The 19,597-nt window shown below is 37.0% G+C and overlaps 2 protein-coding genes across 3 annotated transcripts; one reads left to right on the forward strand and one right to left on the reverse strand.

The window, feature by feature from the left end:
* The first annotated feature begins 6,111 nt into the window (after positions 1–6,111).
* LOC127797277 (probable leucine-rich repeat receptor-like protein kinase At1g35710) lies at positions 6,112–13,904 on the forward strand. 2 transcript variants are annotated; one of them, XM_052330033.1, is made up of 11 exons: positions 6,115–6,459; positions 6,883–7,030; positions 7,319–7,390; positions 7,886–7,957; positions 11,776–11,847; positions 11,949–12,092; positions 12,183–12,263; positions 12,369–12,440; positions 12,594–12,665; positions 13,353–13,424; positions 13,512–13,904. In XM_052330033.1, the coding sequence occupies exons 1-11, from the start codon at positions 6,351–6,353 to the stop codon at positions 13,600–13,602; spliced, it is 1,005 nt and encodes a 334-aa protein (XP_052185993.1). In that variant the 5' UTR covers positions 6,115–6,350; the 3' UTR covers positions 13,603–13,904. The 2 variants fall into 2 exon arrangements, with proteins under 2 accessions (XP_052185994.1, XP_052185993.1); XM_052330034.1 differs by lacking the exon at positions 11,776–11,847 and having other exon boundaries at positions 6,112–6,459.
* Positions 13,905–13,962: 58 nt separating this feature from the next.
* On the reverse strand, positions 13,963–16,102 carry LOC127797276 (pentatricopeptide repeat-containing protein At2g20540-like). The gene has a single exon (XM_052330032.1). The coding sequence runs from the start codon at positions 15,596–15,598 to the stop codon at positions 14,012–14,014; it is 1,587 nt and encodes a 528-aa protein (XP_052185992.1). The 5' UTR covers positions 15,599–16,102; the 3' UTR covers positions 13,963–14,011.
* Positions 16,103–19,597: the final 3,495 nt, after the last annotated feature.

The following is a 19,597-nucleotide window of genomic DNA, read 5'->3' on the forward strand; positions in this document are numbered from 1 at the left end:
TTACCATAAATCCTATCTCGGGATGCTCATCATTGCCATATTATTTTCCTTAGGCATCCAGGTTCCAGGGCACTCCCTGCAGCCGATTCGACGATTTATTTTATTATCAAATCCACTTTGCGATATTTTAAACTCCTCTAAATTATGTGGCACCTTTATGCCAATATGGGGTATTACATCATGTATCTGTCCTTAAGAAATCAGTAGGAACACAACTAGTGAGCTCTACCTTGCTTACCCTCCCTCCCTAAAACAAATAGTAGTGCCATGGAACCTACAACCATAGTGGGTTCAATTTATTTCTATTTTTTTTTCCAATTTTTCTTCACTAATATTCTAAAATAAATACCTATTTAAACATTTTCTCAAATATTTTTTCACAATAATTCCTAAAATAAAATTAGAAGAGTATTAATTTTTTTTTTTGAAATTACTTGATAGGCCACGCACCCTCACGCGCCTAGGAGAGTAGGCTGCAAGTGATGATTTGCTCGTGTAACTCACGCGCCGATCGTCTTCTCCGGTACTGATGATCACCGGAGATGAAACCAGCCACACAGCCTTGAAGCTCCATTCAAGTTGATCCTAATGCACTATCTTGAAGCTCGAAAGGACGATCAGAGGTACCTCAACCAGAGTTTTAAAGCCTCGACTGACACACCCACCTCACTTTCCAGCGACCCCTCGAAACCCCATCAAACCTACACGAAAACTCACCAAAACTTCCAGAATTACTCTATCACTCTCAATTATTAAAAGCCCCTTATCTTTGTTGCTTGATTTGCCCTCTAACATGCTCGATTTCAAGTTTCAAATTTGAAGAACTCTCGGCTAATTGACCTATATTTATAACCAAAATCGAGCCTTTAAACGACTCTCCCTATGGAATCCAAGGCCACTAACATCTTCTCTTGCCATAGATTAGTCCAAAACCCCTAAAAAATGGCTCCCAAAACTCGATTACAGTGGCCAAAATTCTGGTCACTTTCGGTCGTAATTCCAGCCACTTTGCTCTTTTTTGTCAGCCATGGATCGGTCTAGGCCAAGCCCTGAGGCCCCTTAGCCCACTTCCTCAAGTCTCCTATGGCCGAAAGCGGTGATGGGATGGGTTGGTTGGCCATGTCTATTAGAGGCTTTTTTTTTGCTAATTTTCACTTTTGCCTATCTCAACTTTAGAAATTTCATTTCAGCACTTTCCACGAAGGCCCTAGTCTTTTCATCACTTTCATTGAGACCCTCACGTTCTAAACTTCTTATTTGACCCCCAAAGTTTTAGAAATAATGTTGTTTCGACCTCCCTCTGAAATTTTCAAAAATTACACTATGGGCTAGAATTATGCCTTGATTGCGAAACCTCTTTGTTTTATCTCGAAACCACTTAAGAGTTGTTTCTCATGTAAAATTTGACTCTTTTAAGAGTTTTGTTGACTTTTCGAAAGTCTCCTTACGATAATTCAATTTTTTAGCCTAATCCGAAGGTATGCCGAAAACTATCTCTAGTCTGATTTCTTTTAATGTCATAAATCATATCTTGAGATGTTCATTAGGGACATACCTATTTCCTTAGGTATATAAGCTCCCGAGCGTTCCCTCTGGTTGATTCGATCATTTTCTCGGGCTATTCTGATACCAATTCCTTTGAAACTTTGTAGTTCTTTCCATATACTTATTTTAAAAGTAATCCAAAAGTTTTGGGTATTACAGCTAGGTTCCTAGGGTTTGGCCGATTTGAGGCCGGTGCCAGTGATGGTGGTGGTGGCGTGACTAGCAAATCTTCGAGGAGTAATTTGGGCAGCTCTAAGTGAGATTTGGATGCTGGGTTGCTGTGAGGTTTGGCCGACGACGATGGGCTGGCCTTGGCCTTTGATGGAGGATGCTCAAAGTTAGCACCGCGGTGGAGGTCTAGCGATGACCTTGTTGCCGACGATCAGAGAAAGCAACGACAGTGGTTAACGCAATGAGAAGACCGTGGAGGATCGACGTGAATGATGGGCTATAGACGACGCAACTTCTAGAAATGACAGACATGAGACCTTTGTTCTTGGCACTTGACAGCAGCGATGAGTTCGTCTACTAGAATGGTGGTAGATCGACAGTGGTCGGAACGACGACAAATGCCGGAGCTTCTCTGTTCTTGGTGTTTTGACAGCAACGCCGACTTGTTTGCTAGAAGAATGGCAGATTGATAGTGGCTAACCTGGGCTCAAATACTATATAATCTTACAAGATAAATGATAATGATATCTTTACACACAAAACACAACCAACCTATAACATCTTGTATACAAAACTAGTTAACCCACTAAATCTCCCATTATTCAAACTAAGAGATAGAGAAGACAAAGCCAAAAACATGGGCACATGAATCCTCAATTTATGAGATCCCATAAATTGTGGATCCTTTGTCCCCATTACTTATGATTACTACAAAATCTAGTCCCAGTACCAATCACATCATGTTGTGGCTATCCCAATCAGGTGGAGAAAACCAAGCAAGATGATGCTCTTTCCGATCCAGGCGACATCTTGGGGATCTGAAGGGCATGGTTATTGACATGGGAATTGAACTTGAAAGGTAAGTTTGTCTTTGTATTCTGTCCCATGGTTGTACTTCTCTTTTAATTGATGAAAAGTTTCTCTTCAATACTTAACAATAATCCCAACTCAATTGTTTTGTCTGCTCATTGTTGGGCGAAGAAAGATGATTTCTTCATTATCTTAGTCTCAGTTTTCCTTCCTTTCTCCCTTTTTCTCCAATTTCTTCCATTTTTAAGGTCATCATATATCTTCCTTCTTCAAGTAATTAATCTGGGCAATTGCAGGCAAAATAAAGCCTTGGATCATCTTAGCGACGACGTGGATGAGCTGAATTCAGGAGTCAAAGGCGCCAACAAGCGAGCCGCTCATTTGCTTAAAAAGTGACAAGCCTTGATCATATTTCTTTGTTGGGTGATTGTATGAACAATTTCATAAGGCACAATTATATATAGCCTAGTGACCTAATGGATGAGCAGTGCAATACAATTAGAGTTTTTATTTAAAAATATAATTTAACCAGTTTTTACGACATATTTTTATACATTCTCATCAAATTGTTAGTTATGCATCCCGTGAGGTGTTGTTTTTCTTTATAAGGGATATATAATATATAGAAGCGGTTTGCAAGGATTAAATAATATTTATTTATATATTATATTTAAAAACAATATACATTTATTGATATTTAATTTTTTACTAATTATAAACTTATCTGGTTAACCCTAATAAATAATTTCTAAGCTTATCACTATCACAATCAAACTATTAATGAACTTTCAAATAAAAATGTTTTTTATTTGAAAAACACGTCATTACTAAATTATTATTAATGTTGCGAAATTGGGCGTACAAAATGGGATTAAAAATGAATGGCAGTTTCCGCGTGAGCTATTAATTCGATTGCCGACGGCCGAGTGGTCGCCACTCCCCCATAGTTTTCTCGGCAATGAATATTTGATTTTGACGAAACTATAAACAATACTCCCACCACTCTTTCAACTCTTCCTTAATTTCCCATAACACTCCCTCCCTCCCTCTCTCTCTCTCTCTCTCTCTCTCTCAGAGCCATGAAGAGGTCTCCCTCTCCAATTTTGCTCCAGACTCTGACACTTCTTTTTCTCTTATTCTCGTCCCCATCAACCCAACTCACCTCCAGCCGGCCTCCATTACTGCCGGAAACCACCACCAGCCACCACCTCCAATCATGCAATAGAAATATCGCTCCCGAAACCCCACGTTCATTGTGTTACGACTTTCCTAGCATCCGCCACCGCCCACCTCTGCCGCCCTTCCTGCCGCAGCCGCCACCGCCGAGGGTGCTAGACGAAATTGATCCAAGATACGGTGTGGAGAAGAGACTAGTCCCCTCCGGACCCAACCCTCTTCACAACTGAAAAGACCCAGTTCTTTGCCGCGGCCAATTTCGGAGCTAAATCTTGCCGTTTCCCCCTCCAAATTCGGCAAGAAAGCTTTTCTTTCCTTTTCTTGGTATCCTTCCAATGATACGTACTGCTGCGAGCTATATATATGAGTAGCCTTTTCTCTTTCCTATTTTCATTAATATGCCATTGAAGACGTACAACAAGAAGTGGTGATGATGAGGGTTCTTCTTGGTCGTGCTATTTCCACGCTTGTTCTCGAAGTTAGAGGTCTGGGAGCGAGATTGGTGCAGCCGGCGAAAACAAGCTTGGAAATAGTCCGTATAATAATGGCAGGTCGTCTACAGTATTCTGTTGTGTGGATCAATTTTGGGAAATTAAGATGTCAAGAGAAGTCCATGAGCTTCATTAAATTTTAGAGCTGTTTTAGGAAGATGCAGTTCAATTCAATGGATTGTCCGTTCTGTAATTGCCTTCGTGATCTGCTGCAATTAATATTGTCATGCATACTTCTTGACTTACCTGTTTGTGTCAATGCAATACTATTAATTAATTTATTGATGTTTGGAAAATGACAAATATGTTATAAAAAAACAAAAACGAAAAGCAAATTTGTACTTCTTGTAAATAAATATTATTAAAATATTAACCATAAGAAAAAGTTCAATTAATCCTAACTAACATAATCCAATTGATCAAACTTGTGAGCTCAATTTGATTTTTTTCTTGTATGGATTCAGTTCGATTAATTTTTTTCTAAAATTCAGTTTTCAGTTTTTGGTTTGATTTTTTAGTTAGAAAAATCAAAGTAAATAAAACGATCGAATTTTAAAATGATATTATTTTGATGTTTATAAAACAGTATCGTTTTCTTCGATTTTGTATATTTTTTATCGGTTATTTTGATTTTTTTTCATTTTTTTGTTGTATTTTTTTGATTTAATTGGTTTGGTTGAATTTATATAGTTTGAATTCAATTTTTTTAACTATAGATTAGTTTTATTTAATTTTGCTCCTCCGTTCAGTTGAATCGATTAGTGAATTTTAGTCGATTTGATAATCGAATCGATCATTTGCACACCCCTATAAAATAATATATGATTTGATGCAAAAATTCTATTTATTGGCTTATAATCCCACCCATTATGTTGAAACTAAATATAAAATTATATAAATTTATGTATTACTTTTAATTTTTAATTAAGATTAATTATTATGCATTATAATTAATTCAAAAAATATCACTACTATAAATGATATTTGATAAGAACTTGTTCGTGTTTTGCTTGTTATAAATGAATTAAAATTGAACTCTAATTTGGAGCTCAACTTATAGACTAGTCAAAGTTGAGGAAGGCAAAACTTAGACTAACAAATAAAGCTCAACTCAATTTGGCTCACGGACAATTCATAAAACAAAGTCACGAATAAATTTTTGTATTATTATTTTAATAATATACTTTTTAAAAAAATTGATTTTTTTCATCATAATCAAAATATTATTTTTTAATTAAAGATGCTATGAAGACAAATTTAGAGATGAAAATTCCCATTTCTCTGTTGGGTTTGGGTTTAACCTCAATCTTTTTTTTTTTTTTTTTTCCTCCATTCGTTGTTGATTTGTTAAGCATATTCTAAGGTCAAATCTCAATTACCTCCACCATCTTCCATTGTCCTAGCCATTAATGCCCCTTTCTTGCCATTTTTGCCTTTGACACCATCTCCGCCATCTATCTTCCTTGTAATCAAGTCAATGCCTTATTCTTGTCATTGTTATCGTCTTCACCACGTTCATTGTCACCTCCATCATCTGTCTACATCGTTGCTCTATTTTTTTCATTGTCATTGTTAAATGAGTTTATTTAACATAATAAACAAGTTATTGGCGAGACGAGTCAAGCTCGAACTCGACTTTTTCCTGACGAAGCAAACTTAAGCAGAGTAAAATTTGACTCAACTCGACTTAATTATAACCTTATTTTAGATTTTCTGTATGAAATTTGTATTAATTAATATGGAAGATTAGGTAAGTTGATTCCTTTGCATTTTCAAGAGTGAAGAAGACAATTTCCTAACTCATTAATTTCTATTCATATTATGGAGACTAAGATAATCAATCATTATAGAAACTCCCAATCCCATTATCGGACTTCACTTCTTTTTATTTTTTTCTTTTTAATTTTTGCTCGTGAAGAGCGAACAATTATTTTGCACCGACGGGGACGGGCAGGCCATACTTACGCGTTGTCTGCAGCCAAACTCCACAGAAGATCTCACCCTTGCACACAGTGACACACGCCATTACCATTCCATTCTGATTCCGATCTATACATCAAAATCTATACGTGTATATAATAAATATATATATGTATATTAGTGATACACATTTATATGAATAGGCTTTGAATCCGGAGCTTGAATCGTTGTATTGAAATGGCGACTGTTCATCATCGTCGTCGTCTATCCACTGCATTTTCTGCGGTCCTCTTCTTGCCCTTGCTCTTAAACGCCGTCGTTCACTGCAAAACTCTCAAACGAGACGGTACTTCTCTCGCCTCACTTCTCTCTGATCCATTAGCTTCCCGTTTCTCTCAGATCTCTGAAAATGTTGAGCGCTTTCGTTCAGTTCTGTTGTTTATTAGTTCACTTAATAGTTTCTTCTCTTATTTGTGTCCTTAATTATGTCCTATTTTGTTGGCAAATTAGTTTTCCCCAAAGTTATGTGGAAATTGTGATCTCTTGGGTGATTGTGCAATTCGTCGATAGATCCGATCTCATAATTGGATCTTTAGGGGCGATATTTCGTTCTAATCCAAAAACTGTGGTATAAGATGAACTAAATGATATTCTTTTTGCTTGTGCGTGCTCGTGTGTGTATTTTTCGTTTATGAACTACTGGATTCGTTTTCTTCTTGTTCTTCAGTTGGAATCATGTTTAAATTGATGTTCGATCTTATGATTTTAGTGAAAGCCTTGAATGAAATTAAGGCGTCTTTGGGATGGAGGGTGGTTTATTCGTGGGTTGGAGATGACCCTTGTGGAGATGGTGGTTTACCTCCGTGGTCTGGAGTTACATGTTCCACTCAGGGAGACTATAGAGTAGTTACGGAATTGTAAGTGTTACCTTCCTTTGCTCTTATATTTTTGTGATTGTCTTACGTTTCTGCAAAATTGGAAGATTTATTTGCCACTTAACTGATAAAAAAAGAGAGAGAAGAAAAAAGTTCTTTGCGGCTATCTAGTTTGGCGTGTTATTTGTACATGCTGGCATGTTGTTAAGCCAGCCAATAATGAAATGCTTTTTCTAACCTGGTCTTTAACAATTTTTAAGGACATCATTACCATTGATTTAAAGTTCAGTTCTTATATAAACTGCATTAATCCAATTTATTCATTTGCAGGGAAGTTTATGCGGTGTCAATAGTTGGGACTTTTCCTGTTGCGGTGACCAATCTATTGGATCTTACTAGGCTGTTAGATTCTCTCTCTTTACCTTCTTACTATTCTTCTTTTATTTATTTTGGAGCTATTGGTAGTATCACGCTTATAATTAATTCCCGCAGTAGGTAGTTTTATTTTCTTTTGAAGGGGATATGAGAGGTGAAGGAAAGAGTTGGGATAGTGTAAATATATGCAATTCCTCCATGATGTTTCTAATCAGATAGACTTGACTTGCTAGAAACCATACACAAGTTAAAATTCTCATTAATATGCTTTTCGTGTATAATAAAGAAAGTTCCAACAGGCATAAACATGAACTATCAAGCTGGAATTGTTATTATAGTCTGTAATAAATCCATTATGTATCAAGCTGGAATTGTTATTATAGCCTGTAATAAATCCATTATGTAGACCCTCCACACACTCTTTCTTACTTGGAATATGTTAAACAAGTAGATCTTGTTCTAGGACCTTTCAGTGTTATTTTCCTTGTGTGTGAAATTTGTGCTACCTTTTCTTTATGGCAGGGATCTCCATAACAACAAGTTGACCGGACCAATTCCTCCTCAAATTGGGCGTTTGAAGCGTCTTAAAATTCTGTATGGTTTTTTTATGCTGATAGATTAATATTGGTTATTTGGATATCACATTTTTTCTTAACTAGCGAACATTGTCTTTAGTGATTAATGTTATTCATGTCTCTATTCAATTTCAGTACAATTGGCATGTTAGTGAAAGGCTGCATTATCTTTATCATGTTGCAGTCTCAGCTAGGTCCATGGGTCTAGGCTTTGTGACAATTTTAGATTAGATAATGAATTGCACTTCTAAGTCACAACTTTGTGTCTTTCACTATTCTTTAAAGTTGTAATTCAAGTTTGTTTAAATTTTGACCTATGGACATGTTCAGTACATAATAAGACTAAAAGGGCTGGTGATGGTGGGGAGAAACTGATGGCATTTATTTACTACTCTTTGTTACTGTCATGCTTGAAGTGGGTCACTTGGGAGTTATGAAAAAAATTATGGCCAATCAGTTGAAAAAAGCAGAGCAAGAAGTAAATACCACAAAATTTTGAGTCTGACGATAATGGAACCTTATTGCTAGTAATTAAACAACCAAATAAATTTCCTGTAATTGCCAAGCAACAATGATGGTATATCTAATGCAACTAGAAAAATATCTTTTTCCATGAGAATGCTATTTTGAACGTTGCAACAATAAAAAGGGGAATGCCCATGTTACCTTATTATTGGAAACTTGATTCAAGAAGTGTTCACATGCGCTTGTGCCAATTGATCATTGGAACATTGGAACCTGACCTGATTTCAGTTTGCTTTTAGGCTTCTGTGATTTTGTTCGATTGTGTGTTATTACAGCTAGTTCATTGACAGCATTGCTTTCTACCTCGGTAAACATGATAATAAATTATTGTGATATAACAAATAGATAATGGTGGGATAAAGGCTTGATATGTTATTGTATAGCAAATAGAGAACAGAATGCAAGTATTATCTTTAAACTTGAATGCAACATCAGTCTTATGACTTTCTGAGAAAGAATTCAGAATTTGGAGAAACCAGTATGAGTTCTGATCTTTGGGGCAACCCAGGATATCATCCTTTCTCAGTCTATCTGTGTTTCTTTACCCCTCACAAGGTTTCTAGTAGATTAAAAGAGTTCTTTTTCTCCTTTTGGCTCCCTCACTCCTCTTTGGTAGTGTTCCATTCCATTTTTACAGACTCGATGATTGTTTAGATGTGAAGGTGATATTCTAGACACCATGATTATTAATAGCAGAGTATATAACATAACTTGGTGCTGTGTGATCTTTCCGTTGGACATTTCTTTGTTAAGGTTTACTTATTCAAAAGTTTATCTTGATTCTAAGAAAGATGGTGACTCCATTGGGGCCTTGGACCTATATGACTTATGTTGCATCTGCATGCTGAATGTTTTGATATTGAAAAAGCTGATCTCCAAAGGCAATACTTGGCAATGGTGTGCTTTTAGCTGCAAGCTAGAGAAAAACTAGTTAGATTTTATGAACACTAATACTTAGCAAACTATGAATCTATGCGCCCTTCATATGGTATCCTTCCATTCCATAGTAGTAAATTTAGCTGGCCTAGCAAATCAAATGTTTGTTTTTTTCCCGACCATTCCCTTAAATATTTTTAGTAGGGAGAAAGAATCAAATATGGAAAATTAAAAACTATACATAGAAGACTTTCTGCATTGCAAAGTAGAAAATATTATCCTCTTATATTCTAATAAATGTGTTTTTATAAAATTAATTTAAATAAATAATAAACTAGATCATATTATTTCATTGGATATATACTGTTAATAGAAAATATCACTGGATTCTAATAGAATATATACAATATATATCACTAGTGTATCACATTCTAAAGCATGTGACATGCCACCTTTATGCACATAGCAGTGTGGTCTGCAATAGGTAACACGGGATTAGAATGTAAATCTAAAAAAGATGTTCCCTCAATTTCTTAATACATTTGGCAACACAATCTGCTCTAATAAATATTCATCACATATGTCAAATCTTCTAGAGAAAAATGACTAACAGGGGAATGTTGATATATTTGGTTATGGTTTTAAAAACTACTTTCTGATTTCAAATCCTAATAAACATGGAACAATGCATTCGTTAAACTGGTGTGGAAGCTATTTTAGGAAGTTTGTCTCCAAAAACTTTTTAGTTCTAGGAAATAAAAAAGAATTTTTTGTTCATGGATTTCGATGTTGTTCTTATACACAAGATGATATTATATAAGGGTTTTTCAAAATCTCACTGTCTTCCATTTTGTAAACAATAAAAATCAAAATGAAAATACACAGGACATAACCATATTGGCACTAAAATTTCGTATAATAGTTGATACTGGTCTTCTCCTTAATTTTGTATCACAATGTCCTACAAAGAAAAAAGGGCATCCCCATTGAATGAGGCTCCCCACTTATGCGTGGGTTGGTGTAGGGTCGTCTTTGTGCCCCCTTGCTTTTGCAAAGAAATTGTTTTCACAACTCAAACCTCATGACCTTCTGGCCACAAATGAGCAACCAAGCCTGTAAGATTGGTGGTTAATCTTACCTAGTAGATGACATGTAAAAGTCATATAAGGCTATGCCCATTGTGAGGTAAGGTGCTGAATCGTAAAAATCATATAAACTAGTAAGTGACACCAAAAAAAAAAAAAAAGAGAAACATTTTAAAGTGTAGTTAATAACTGAATACCATAGCAAACAGTCCTTTTGCTACCATCACTTTTTCAGCTGAATGAATCCTATATCCTTATTTTTTGCTGCTAATTTTCTGGTTCCTTTTTATTTTTTTCTCTATGCAAACATTTAGGTGCACCACCAGCAACCTCTGCCTTCCAGCTGTGACATGTCTTTCTCCCTTTTATCTCACATGGAAAAAAAATACCTTTTCCACTAAATTATTTATATGCTTTAGAATAATCTCAACCATAAAGGAATTCAAGAAGGATCACACACACACACATAAATATATATATATATATATATAGAAAAAGAGAGAGAGAGAGAGAGAGATCCTATAACTATGCCACAAGTTGTACTTTAAATTTCACCGGCTTAAACACCCAAAGCAGTCGCTCCAGTGGTGATACCCTTTACACCGAGACTTGAGGTCTCAGGTTTGAGTTTAGTGCCTAGTAGTAGCTCCAGTGGCGATACCCATATAATCCACAGGTTAAGGCAAGAGAGTTGATGATGTTGCCTTTGATGGTTCCTAATAGGGTTTTCTTGAATGTCCTGGATGACCAGCATGATGACCCCTGCCAGTTAGAAGACGACACTGTGTCCCTGGTCCCCTGAATTTCCCCTTTCCCAGCTAAAAAAAAAAAAGAAGAAAAAAGTGGTTGTTTGCCATACAATCCATGGGTTTAACGGCAAGAGAGTTGATGATGTTGCCTTGGATGATTCCTAGTAGTGGTTTTCTTGAATGTCCTGGATGACCAGTGTGCTGACCCCTGCTGGGTTAGAAGATGACTCGCTGTGCCCCTGGTCCCAAGTTTCCCTTTTCCAGCTAAAAAGAAAAGAAGAAAAGAAAAGAAAAAAAAAATCACTGGCTTGTTGAATGACTTTCAGTAAGAAGATTATGGAATTTCAAAGTAGATTTGTTCCATTGGAGCCCTTTTCTGCATGTGATGTATTACCTGGGTCTAATTTTGGTGCATTCATATTTGTTTCATAATACTTTGGATCAATGCTACATGTTGATTTGGTGAGAGTATTTTCTTTCTTTAGACCTGTTGGATGAAAGGGTTTTCTCTAACGTAAAGAACTTTAGCTCCATTTCTCTGATGTATTCACTTATTTATTCTTTTGTTTGAACTTATTGTTATTTTTATTGTTCCCCCCAAGTAATTTGAGGTGGAATAAGCTACAAGATGCCATTCCTCCTGAAATAGGTGAACTAAAGAGCCTAACACATTTGTGAGTAATTTCATCATCTTTAAGGGTATTACTTTTCTTGGAATTTCTTGCATTATTTCTTTTGTACAATATAATCAAATTATTAAATGAACCTTCTCCAGATACTTGAGTTTCAATAATTTCAAAGGAGAAATCCCCAAAGACCTAGCTAGTCTTCCAGAGCTACGTTACCTCTATCTGCACGAAAATCGTTTTACTGGGCGAATTCCACCTGAACTGGGCACTCTACAACATCTTCGACACCTGTAATTTTCCTGTTTCTTGTGTACGGTATTTTCATTCTTTTCTATATGCATCTAATTGCAGATTATCTCTGTGATGCCATATCTTTCTAGGGATGTTGGTAACAATCATTTGGTAGGAACCATAAGGGAATTAATACGTATTGAGGGATGTTTTCCATCTCTTCGTAACCTGTAAGTCCATGCAAGAAGTGAATTTTCTACTACTAAAATGACTCTTCGCGGTTAATGCTACTAAACCTTTTTACTTTTTCGGGTCCCATGTGATTTGAAATGCAGATACCTGAATAATAACCATCTTACTGGTGGGATCCCAGCACAGCTAGCAAACTTGTCAAATTTGGAAATTTTGTAAGCGTTTCATGTTTGCATTAACTTTTTCCATGAGTGTTGTCTTCTTATTGAGCAAAACAGAGGGAGAAAAAAAAAACTGGAGCTTAGTCTTCTTTCTGGGTTTCTGTTGGAACTATCTAAAAATTTGACAAACTGCTGTGTTGGTTACAGGCATTTATCACACAACAAAATGTCTGGTATTATACCATTTGGACCTGCTCATATTCCCAGACTGACTTACTTGTAAGTTTTCTTTCTGAATTTTCAGTCTATTTTTGGAACTGTGATTTGGTTTAGGCAATCTTACTTTTGCAATGGATCTGGAGCGTTTCTTTTATCAGTGAGCAATGTAAATAGATTTCCAGTGTGAGGTCAACTTTTAACTCTGGGATGTCGTAGGTGATGTGATTTTTTGGTTTGAATACCCCCCCCCCCCCCAACCAAAAAAAAAAAAAAAACACGCGCTTGGACACAACAAATGGTCAATTTTGCAGTTGCATAAACAAATTCAGCCACGCAACTTTGCAATCATTAGAATCACTGTGCTTGTAATCGCTAAAATTTGATGAAATTGTACAAGTTTATTGGTGCGGCCGAAGTTAGGTCGGTTCATGTATTGTGCTGATGTGCATGGCTTCTGATTTCGTCTCAAAAGCCTATTTTTAGTAGGTATGTCAATATGATTACTTTGATTTCCTGAAATCCGAGTCCCAATGTTTGATGTGAGTTATCTGGAATATATAACTTTAACCCATGTTAAGAATCCCACCTAGTGGGGTGATCAAGGGGCTTGCAATGTTGTATGTTGAAATCTGGCTTTGAAGTATTGAATTAAAAATGGCTTGATTTTAATCATGAAAGCAATTCCCAGTTTGCATGCTTGCACTTTTTATATACGAGATAATCTATCGTAACACTGCTTCATTGCAGGTACCTGGATCACAATCAATTTAGCGGGAGAATCCCCGATGCTTTCTATAGGCATCCTTTCTTGAAAGAAATGTGAGTTTATGTCCTCACTCAAAACAGGCAACTTTCAGATAAGCTGCAACAGCTGGTCCAATAATTACATATCAAACTGTGTTGCAGGTATATTGAAGGAAATGCTTTCCGTCCAGGAGTGAAACCAATTGGTATCCACAAGGTCCTTGAGGTTTCCGACACAGAGTTCCTGTTTTAAGTCAAAGCATCCACTCATTCTTTCCCTGTAGTAGAATTATTGCTTCGCTAAGCTAGCGATCGGCTGACAATCTGATAAAATTTTGTTCATTGTATTATCCCTAGACAAGAATTGATCACTTTGGAGTTCTATTTCTAAAGCTTACAAAGAATTTGTTTGTAATGTGTATAGTTTTAAGTTACAATGCATAGCAGGCATGGTTCCCATTCTCGTCAATCTCATGTCTTGCAGCTATTGTGTTTGGCTGGATGATTGAATATTCATATAACTAATAAAACATCCCATCATTCACATTGCTGGTATCTCGTTGTTGTTGTATCATCAATTTTCAAAGGGATTTTGTAATTCGAGAAGAAATGTTCTTATACACACCTTGATGAAGCCAACATGCTTATCCACTTGGGGTGTGTTAACTAAAAACGAGATTGGGATTGCACTCAAAAGGATCCAAATGCTTGTTCATTGTCTCCAGAAGCTTACGAACATCTTCTATCTTCGGGTGTGTTATCTCCCCTGCAATAAACTCATGAATAATCCCATTGATCTCGACTGAGCTGCAGCCAGGAGTCTTTCCAATCCCTCTGCTTCTCATCATTCTCCGTATCTTCCTCGCGCTGTAGTGTTTGCCAGCAGCTGTGTAAAGATTCGAAAGCAGCACGTAGACCCCGCTGTGGCGTTCTAGCTGCAGCAGCCTATCAGCTGCTGCCTCAGCCATATTGATGTTTCCGTCATTGCAGCAAGCACTCATCAATGCCCTCCAAGCCACAGCTTGCTCGGAGGGGCTGCTTGAATCGGGCATTCTCTTGATGATATCGAATGCCTCTTCAAGTAGCCCTCCCCTGCCAAGGAAGTCAATTATGCACCCATAGTGTTCACTTTTAGGCGCAATATTGTATACATTACACATACTGCTCAACACAATGAGACCTTCATATGCCATTCCTGAATAACTGCAAGCAGTGAAAACAGCAATAAATGTAATGTCATCAGGTTTGGTTCCAGCTTTCTCCATCTCCGAAAACAACTGGAGAGCACGCTCTCCACCTCCATGCATTGCCCAGCCCAAAATCATAGAATTCCAACATATGGTATCTCTTTGAGGCATTTCGTAGAACACCTTCTCTGCTAAATCCAAGTACCCACACTTAGCATACATGTCTACGAGAGCAGTGCCCAGCCTAACGCTAAGTGGAAAGTTGGCACTGTTCAAATATCTATGAACCCACATCCCAATATCCAGAGCACCTAAATTGGCACAAGCACAAAGCACGCTCACAAAGATGGCCTCATCAGGTTCAATTCCAGCAGACTGCATTAAGCGAAACATCTGTAACCCCTCCTTAAAGCAGTTGTTCTGCACATACCCAGATATCATAGAGCCCCAAATTCCTCTATCCCTCACAGGCGTTTCATCGAACACCAATCGTGCCGAACCAACATCTCCCACCTTCGCATAGCCAGAAATCAAGGCTGTCCAAGACACAACACTGTGGCGAGGGGCTTCATCAAACACGCACCTGGCTGCATTCACATCATCACAAGCAGAGTACATCACAATCAAACTATTACCCACGAATTCATCAAACAGAAACCCAAGTTTCACGCAATGCCCGTGTATTAAGCCTCCAAGCTGGCTACTTTTCATGTTTGCACAAGCCTTCAGCACATAAGGAAGCGTGTAATTATCAGGGTACATTCCATTTCCCAGCACATGCTTGTACATTTGCAGGGCCCCGATAAGCTCTCCGTTGAGCAGGAAAGTTTTGATCATGGTGTTGAAAATGCAAATTGTCGGTTGTGAAATGTGTTGAAAGATCTTCCATGCGTAGGAGAGGCTGCCGTGAAGTGGGTCAGAGCAGAAGGCCAGGAGCCTGCTCAGGGCGAAGCTGCTATCTCCAAGGCCACATGCGACCACCTGCGCATGGGATTGCTTCAAATGCTTCAAGTCCTTGCATTTTTCTAACAGTGAGAGACATCTCTTGCTTCTTGTTGACATGGGCAACCAGGAGAATCCTACTTGCACAATTGTTTAGACACAACTATGCTTCAATGACAAATTTATCCTCTCTTTCAATTACAAAATTATCCGCAATTTGCTAACCACTTCCTCATATTTCTCTTTATCTCTCTGTCTTCCCCACTCGCTCTCTCTCTTTGTTCTGGTTTTGGTCGCCATTGTAGTCCCGCAGACGCAGCCACTTCCCCCGTCGTTCACCATCGACGCGGCCACCTTAGCTGCCATTGAAGCCGCTGTTCGCCTCCGCCGTTTCCGCCGCCGCCGCCTCCATCTCCTCTATCTCTTTTTCCTTCCCCCCTCTCTCTCTTCTCATTCTCAGCGTTGTTCGCCTCCGAGTCTCCGACGCAGCGGTTATCGCCGCCGTTGAGTGGTCGCCATCAACGCTTCTGGTCGCCGTTCCAGCCGCCTCCATCTCCTTCTTTATCTCTCTCTCTTCTCATTCTCACCGCCATTCTTCTCTCCTATAGTCGTTCGTCGCCGTTCCCCACGGTTCTCCTATCAGAAAGATGTGTATTTATTTTTTATATTTATTTTTCATTATATTGCACTTAATATTTTTAAAATTTTGACAAAAAATACGCATTTTTAACCTATCATAAATCATAAAAACACTTAACAAATTTTATGGATTGACTATTTTGCTTATAATTTTTAAAAATTTAAACTAACACAAATATAAATATATAATATATTTACTGAAAGTATATTTATATATAATTTCAAGCTAAATATATATATTTTTTAAACAAAAGTATATACTTAATAGTTTGATACGACTTTACATATAATTTTTTGACTTTTTATTTTAAGTAATATAAATAAATAATAACATAAAAACATATAATTATTTATATATAAGATAATTACATATTTCTTCCTAACCAAAAGAGGATGATTGGAGGCAGGTAGTAATGGCATGGCGTGGGTTCCAATGACGAATCTGTTCAGGGGTGACTAATACTTACAAACACTTCGACGCTCAGATAAGTAAGAGAGTAAGGAGAAATTAATGTATCAGTAGGTCAAAGGTCAAAACATACATTGACTCTGAAAAGAGTTGATTGATATAAGAAGATGAATCGTCCTCCTACATGCATGCGTCGTGTGTTTATAGGTGATGAGACTGATTATCCAATGACAATGAAGATTCCTAGGTGGTAGCGTGGTGGGGAAAGGACTCTTATTAATGTGAATGAGATCCGCCATTAATAAGGATGCTATCTGAGACGGCAACGCGAATACCCAGTAGGGGTTGCAATGATGCCGTGACAAGTTGGAGCTGGGCCAAGGTTGGGTCTAGAAGAAGGACCAAGATTGGGCCCAATGAGAGGGCTGAGATTGGGCCCGCACAATCTATTGCAAAATACATAAAATTTTGTATTTTGTATGAATAATAAAGAGAATAAATATAATTATATTATGATGAATAAAAGATAATTACAAAGCAACAAAATATATATTTTCTTAAAATAGCAAGTTAAACTATGCTCTTAAAAGTTTTAACATGTTACAAGCCAAAATTTTTAAAGTTACAAAATGAGTTTAATTTAATTTAGATAATTTTGTATAATATGTGTGTAGTTTATAATTTTATTTAAAAAATATATTTATGTATATTTATATATATATATGTAAATCTTTTGTGTAATATATATACTTAGTTTGTGTATATTTATATTTAGAATATACATTTTTAGTAAATGCAGGCGAACGATAGGGAGCGACGAACGAAGAGAAGTTGCAGGCAAGAATGAGAAGACCCACACCCACCCACACACACAGAGAAAGGGGAGATGGAGGCGTCGACAGTTGGAACGACAACTAGAATCATTAATGGTGGCGACGGTTGCAAGGATAGTGAGAACGAGAGGAGAGAGAGAGAGAGGAGGGGGAAGATTAAGAAAGAGAAAGTGGGAGATAGAGGTGTTGGCGATGGTTGTGTCTAAGGCGAACGAAGATGATTGCAATGGCAACGAGAATGAGAAGTGTTAGCGGAAGATAACTACAAAACAGAGGGTTAGTATAAACCAGATTCGATAACCAGATTAAACCAAAAGACAAGAACATGAAGAGCAGTAAGTAAAACTTCCTATTGAATCGTTCAAGGTTCAGATCTAGTATGTCTGTTCACCACTTTGATAACGCAAATGAATAAAGACCACAAAGAAACCCCCCAAATAAATAGCCCAACATCTTTTGGTCGAAACAAAACGAAAGCCCTCTATCCCCATTCGATCAAAGCCACATAAAGTAGGTCACCACAAAGGTAGATCGGTCACAAAGACGATGGGTCAAAAGCACAAAGTCAAGAGAGAAACCTTACCCATTAAAGAAACCTAAGTCTCGAATATGTAGAGGTTGAGATCGGCATCGACGAATTGCCCCTCGCACACAAGGATAGGTGGCCACGAGAATGGAAGGATAGATCAACCCACAAAAGGTAAGAAGTCCCAATCACAATCGAATGAACATGGAAGGTGAGATGAAGCAATCAGCTAATGGAAGGAAACACAAGAGGAAGAGGTTTGGGCCACAAAAGGAAAGAGACACAAAAAGAGCCAAAATGCTCTTTTATATGAAGGCTTTAGGGCTAAGGACAATGGGCTTCTCTCACTTGAGCAAATGGGTTGAGGCCCATTTCTCCTTTAAAGTGGGATTAGGGCTTGTAACCCAACTTCTAAAATGGGCTGTCTAAAAGTGGTGATGGACACGGGTCTCTAATCCTGGGCCAAAGCCTATGAAGAAAAATATCTGCCCAAAAATTCATCATGACTTTGGGCCTCGTTAGGAAACACAAATTCAATAAGAAGAGATAGAGAAATAAGGGGGAGAGAGAGAGAGAGAGAAAGAAGGAAATAGAGGTGTCAGCGACGACGAATAAAAACAAGAAACATTGATGTTAGTGGCTCAACAACGGAAAATAGCGGTGGAGCAGAAAGAGAGAGAGAGAGAGAGTGTGTGTGTGTGTGTGTGAGAGGAAGTAGGTAGCAAATTGGGAGTTTTCAATTTGAGGGTAGATTTGTAATTGAAATAGAGTGTAAATTTATAATTAAAGTAAAGTGGGTTATAAGACTAAGACAATTACGATTTGTCGATTTCGATTGTCAAAATCTGCCTGCCCTTCCAAAAAATAGATAGTCTTTTTTTTAAAATAAAATAATTTTTAAATTAAATGAAATCTTACTGTTGCATCATTTTAATTTTTGAGTATCTTAATTACAAGACCAAACCGATTCCAATGGTCATTTAATCAAGTCGGACTACCAATTGAACTATTTATCAGACTGACCCAACTAACTTGTCCGATTAAAATGTAGGACTTTCTCATCCGACCCGACTGAGCGAGGGAGGGAGATCCCATTTTGACCTGCTTTAACCCGCAATTCTAGTTATTATATTTAACTTTGACTTACAAAATAGATTCAAATAAGAAAAGAAACAAAACTACCAAACTTTGAGCTGTTTTTGAAATTTATTCCAAACTAATTAACTTATCAAAACTAACTTTAATTTGTGAAATAATTATGTTTCGCCGTCTGTACATCATTAAATAAATAAATAAATAAATTCACATTAATTGTCGTGTAAAATTTTATGGGCATATTTCATAAATTATTTTGAAATTTATCTATCTATCTAAATTATACCCATCACTTTTTTATATTTTTAAAAATTAATCAACATACTCTAATCATTCCTTAACAAGAGTTAATTTTTTTTAGAATTCTTAAAATACTTTCTTATTTATTTATATTCATGCAAAAAAATTTTAAAAAAAGAAAGAATTTATGGAATTGTCAAGTGTTGAAGATTGACAAGGTTTTTTTTTTTTTTTAACCTAGATATCCAAGTTTTGCTCGACTATTCTTGAGAGAGAGAACAGTTTTCCATTCTGGTTCGATTTTCGAATAAATTCAGATGCGATCACAGTTTATACACATTTAGAATGGACTTTCAAAAAACGGTTTCTTTTTCCAT

This window comes from Diospyros lotus, chromosome 3 (assembly GCF_014633365.1).
Source record: "Diospyros lotus cultivar Yz01 chromosome 3, ASM1463336v1, whole genome shotgun sequence".
NCBI lineage: Eukaryota > Viridiplantae > Streptophyta > Magnoliopsida > Ericales > Ebenaceae > Diospyros > Diospyros lotus.

What these genes read in the sequence shown, in the direction of transcription:
- LOC127797277 (XM_052330033.1), top strand. Translation starts at nt 6,351, where the DNA reads ATGGCGACTGTTCATCATCGTCGTCGTCTATCCACTGCATTTTCTGCG. An exon ending in CTACAACATCTTCGACACCT is followed by an intron (nt 12,093 to 12,182) that starts GTAATTTTCCTG and finishes ATATCTTTCTAG; the next exon opens with GGATGTTGGTAACAATCATT. An exon ending in CATCCTTTCTTGAAAGAAAT is followed by an intron (nt 13,425 to 13,511) that starts GTGAGTTTATGT and finishes ACTGTGTTGCAG; the next exon opens with GTATATTGAAGGAAATGCTT.
- LOC127797276 (XM_052330032.1), bottom strand. Translation starts at nt 15,598, where the DNA reads ATGTCAACAAGAAGCAAGAGATGTCTCTCACTGTTAGAAAAATGCAAG.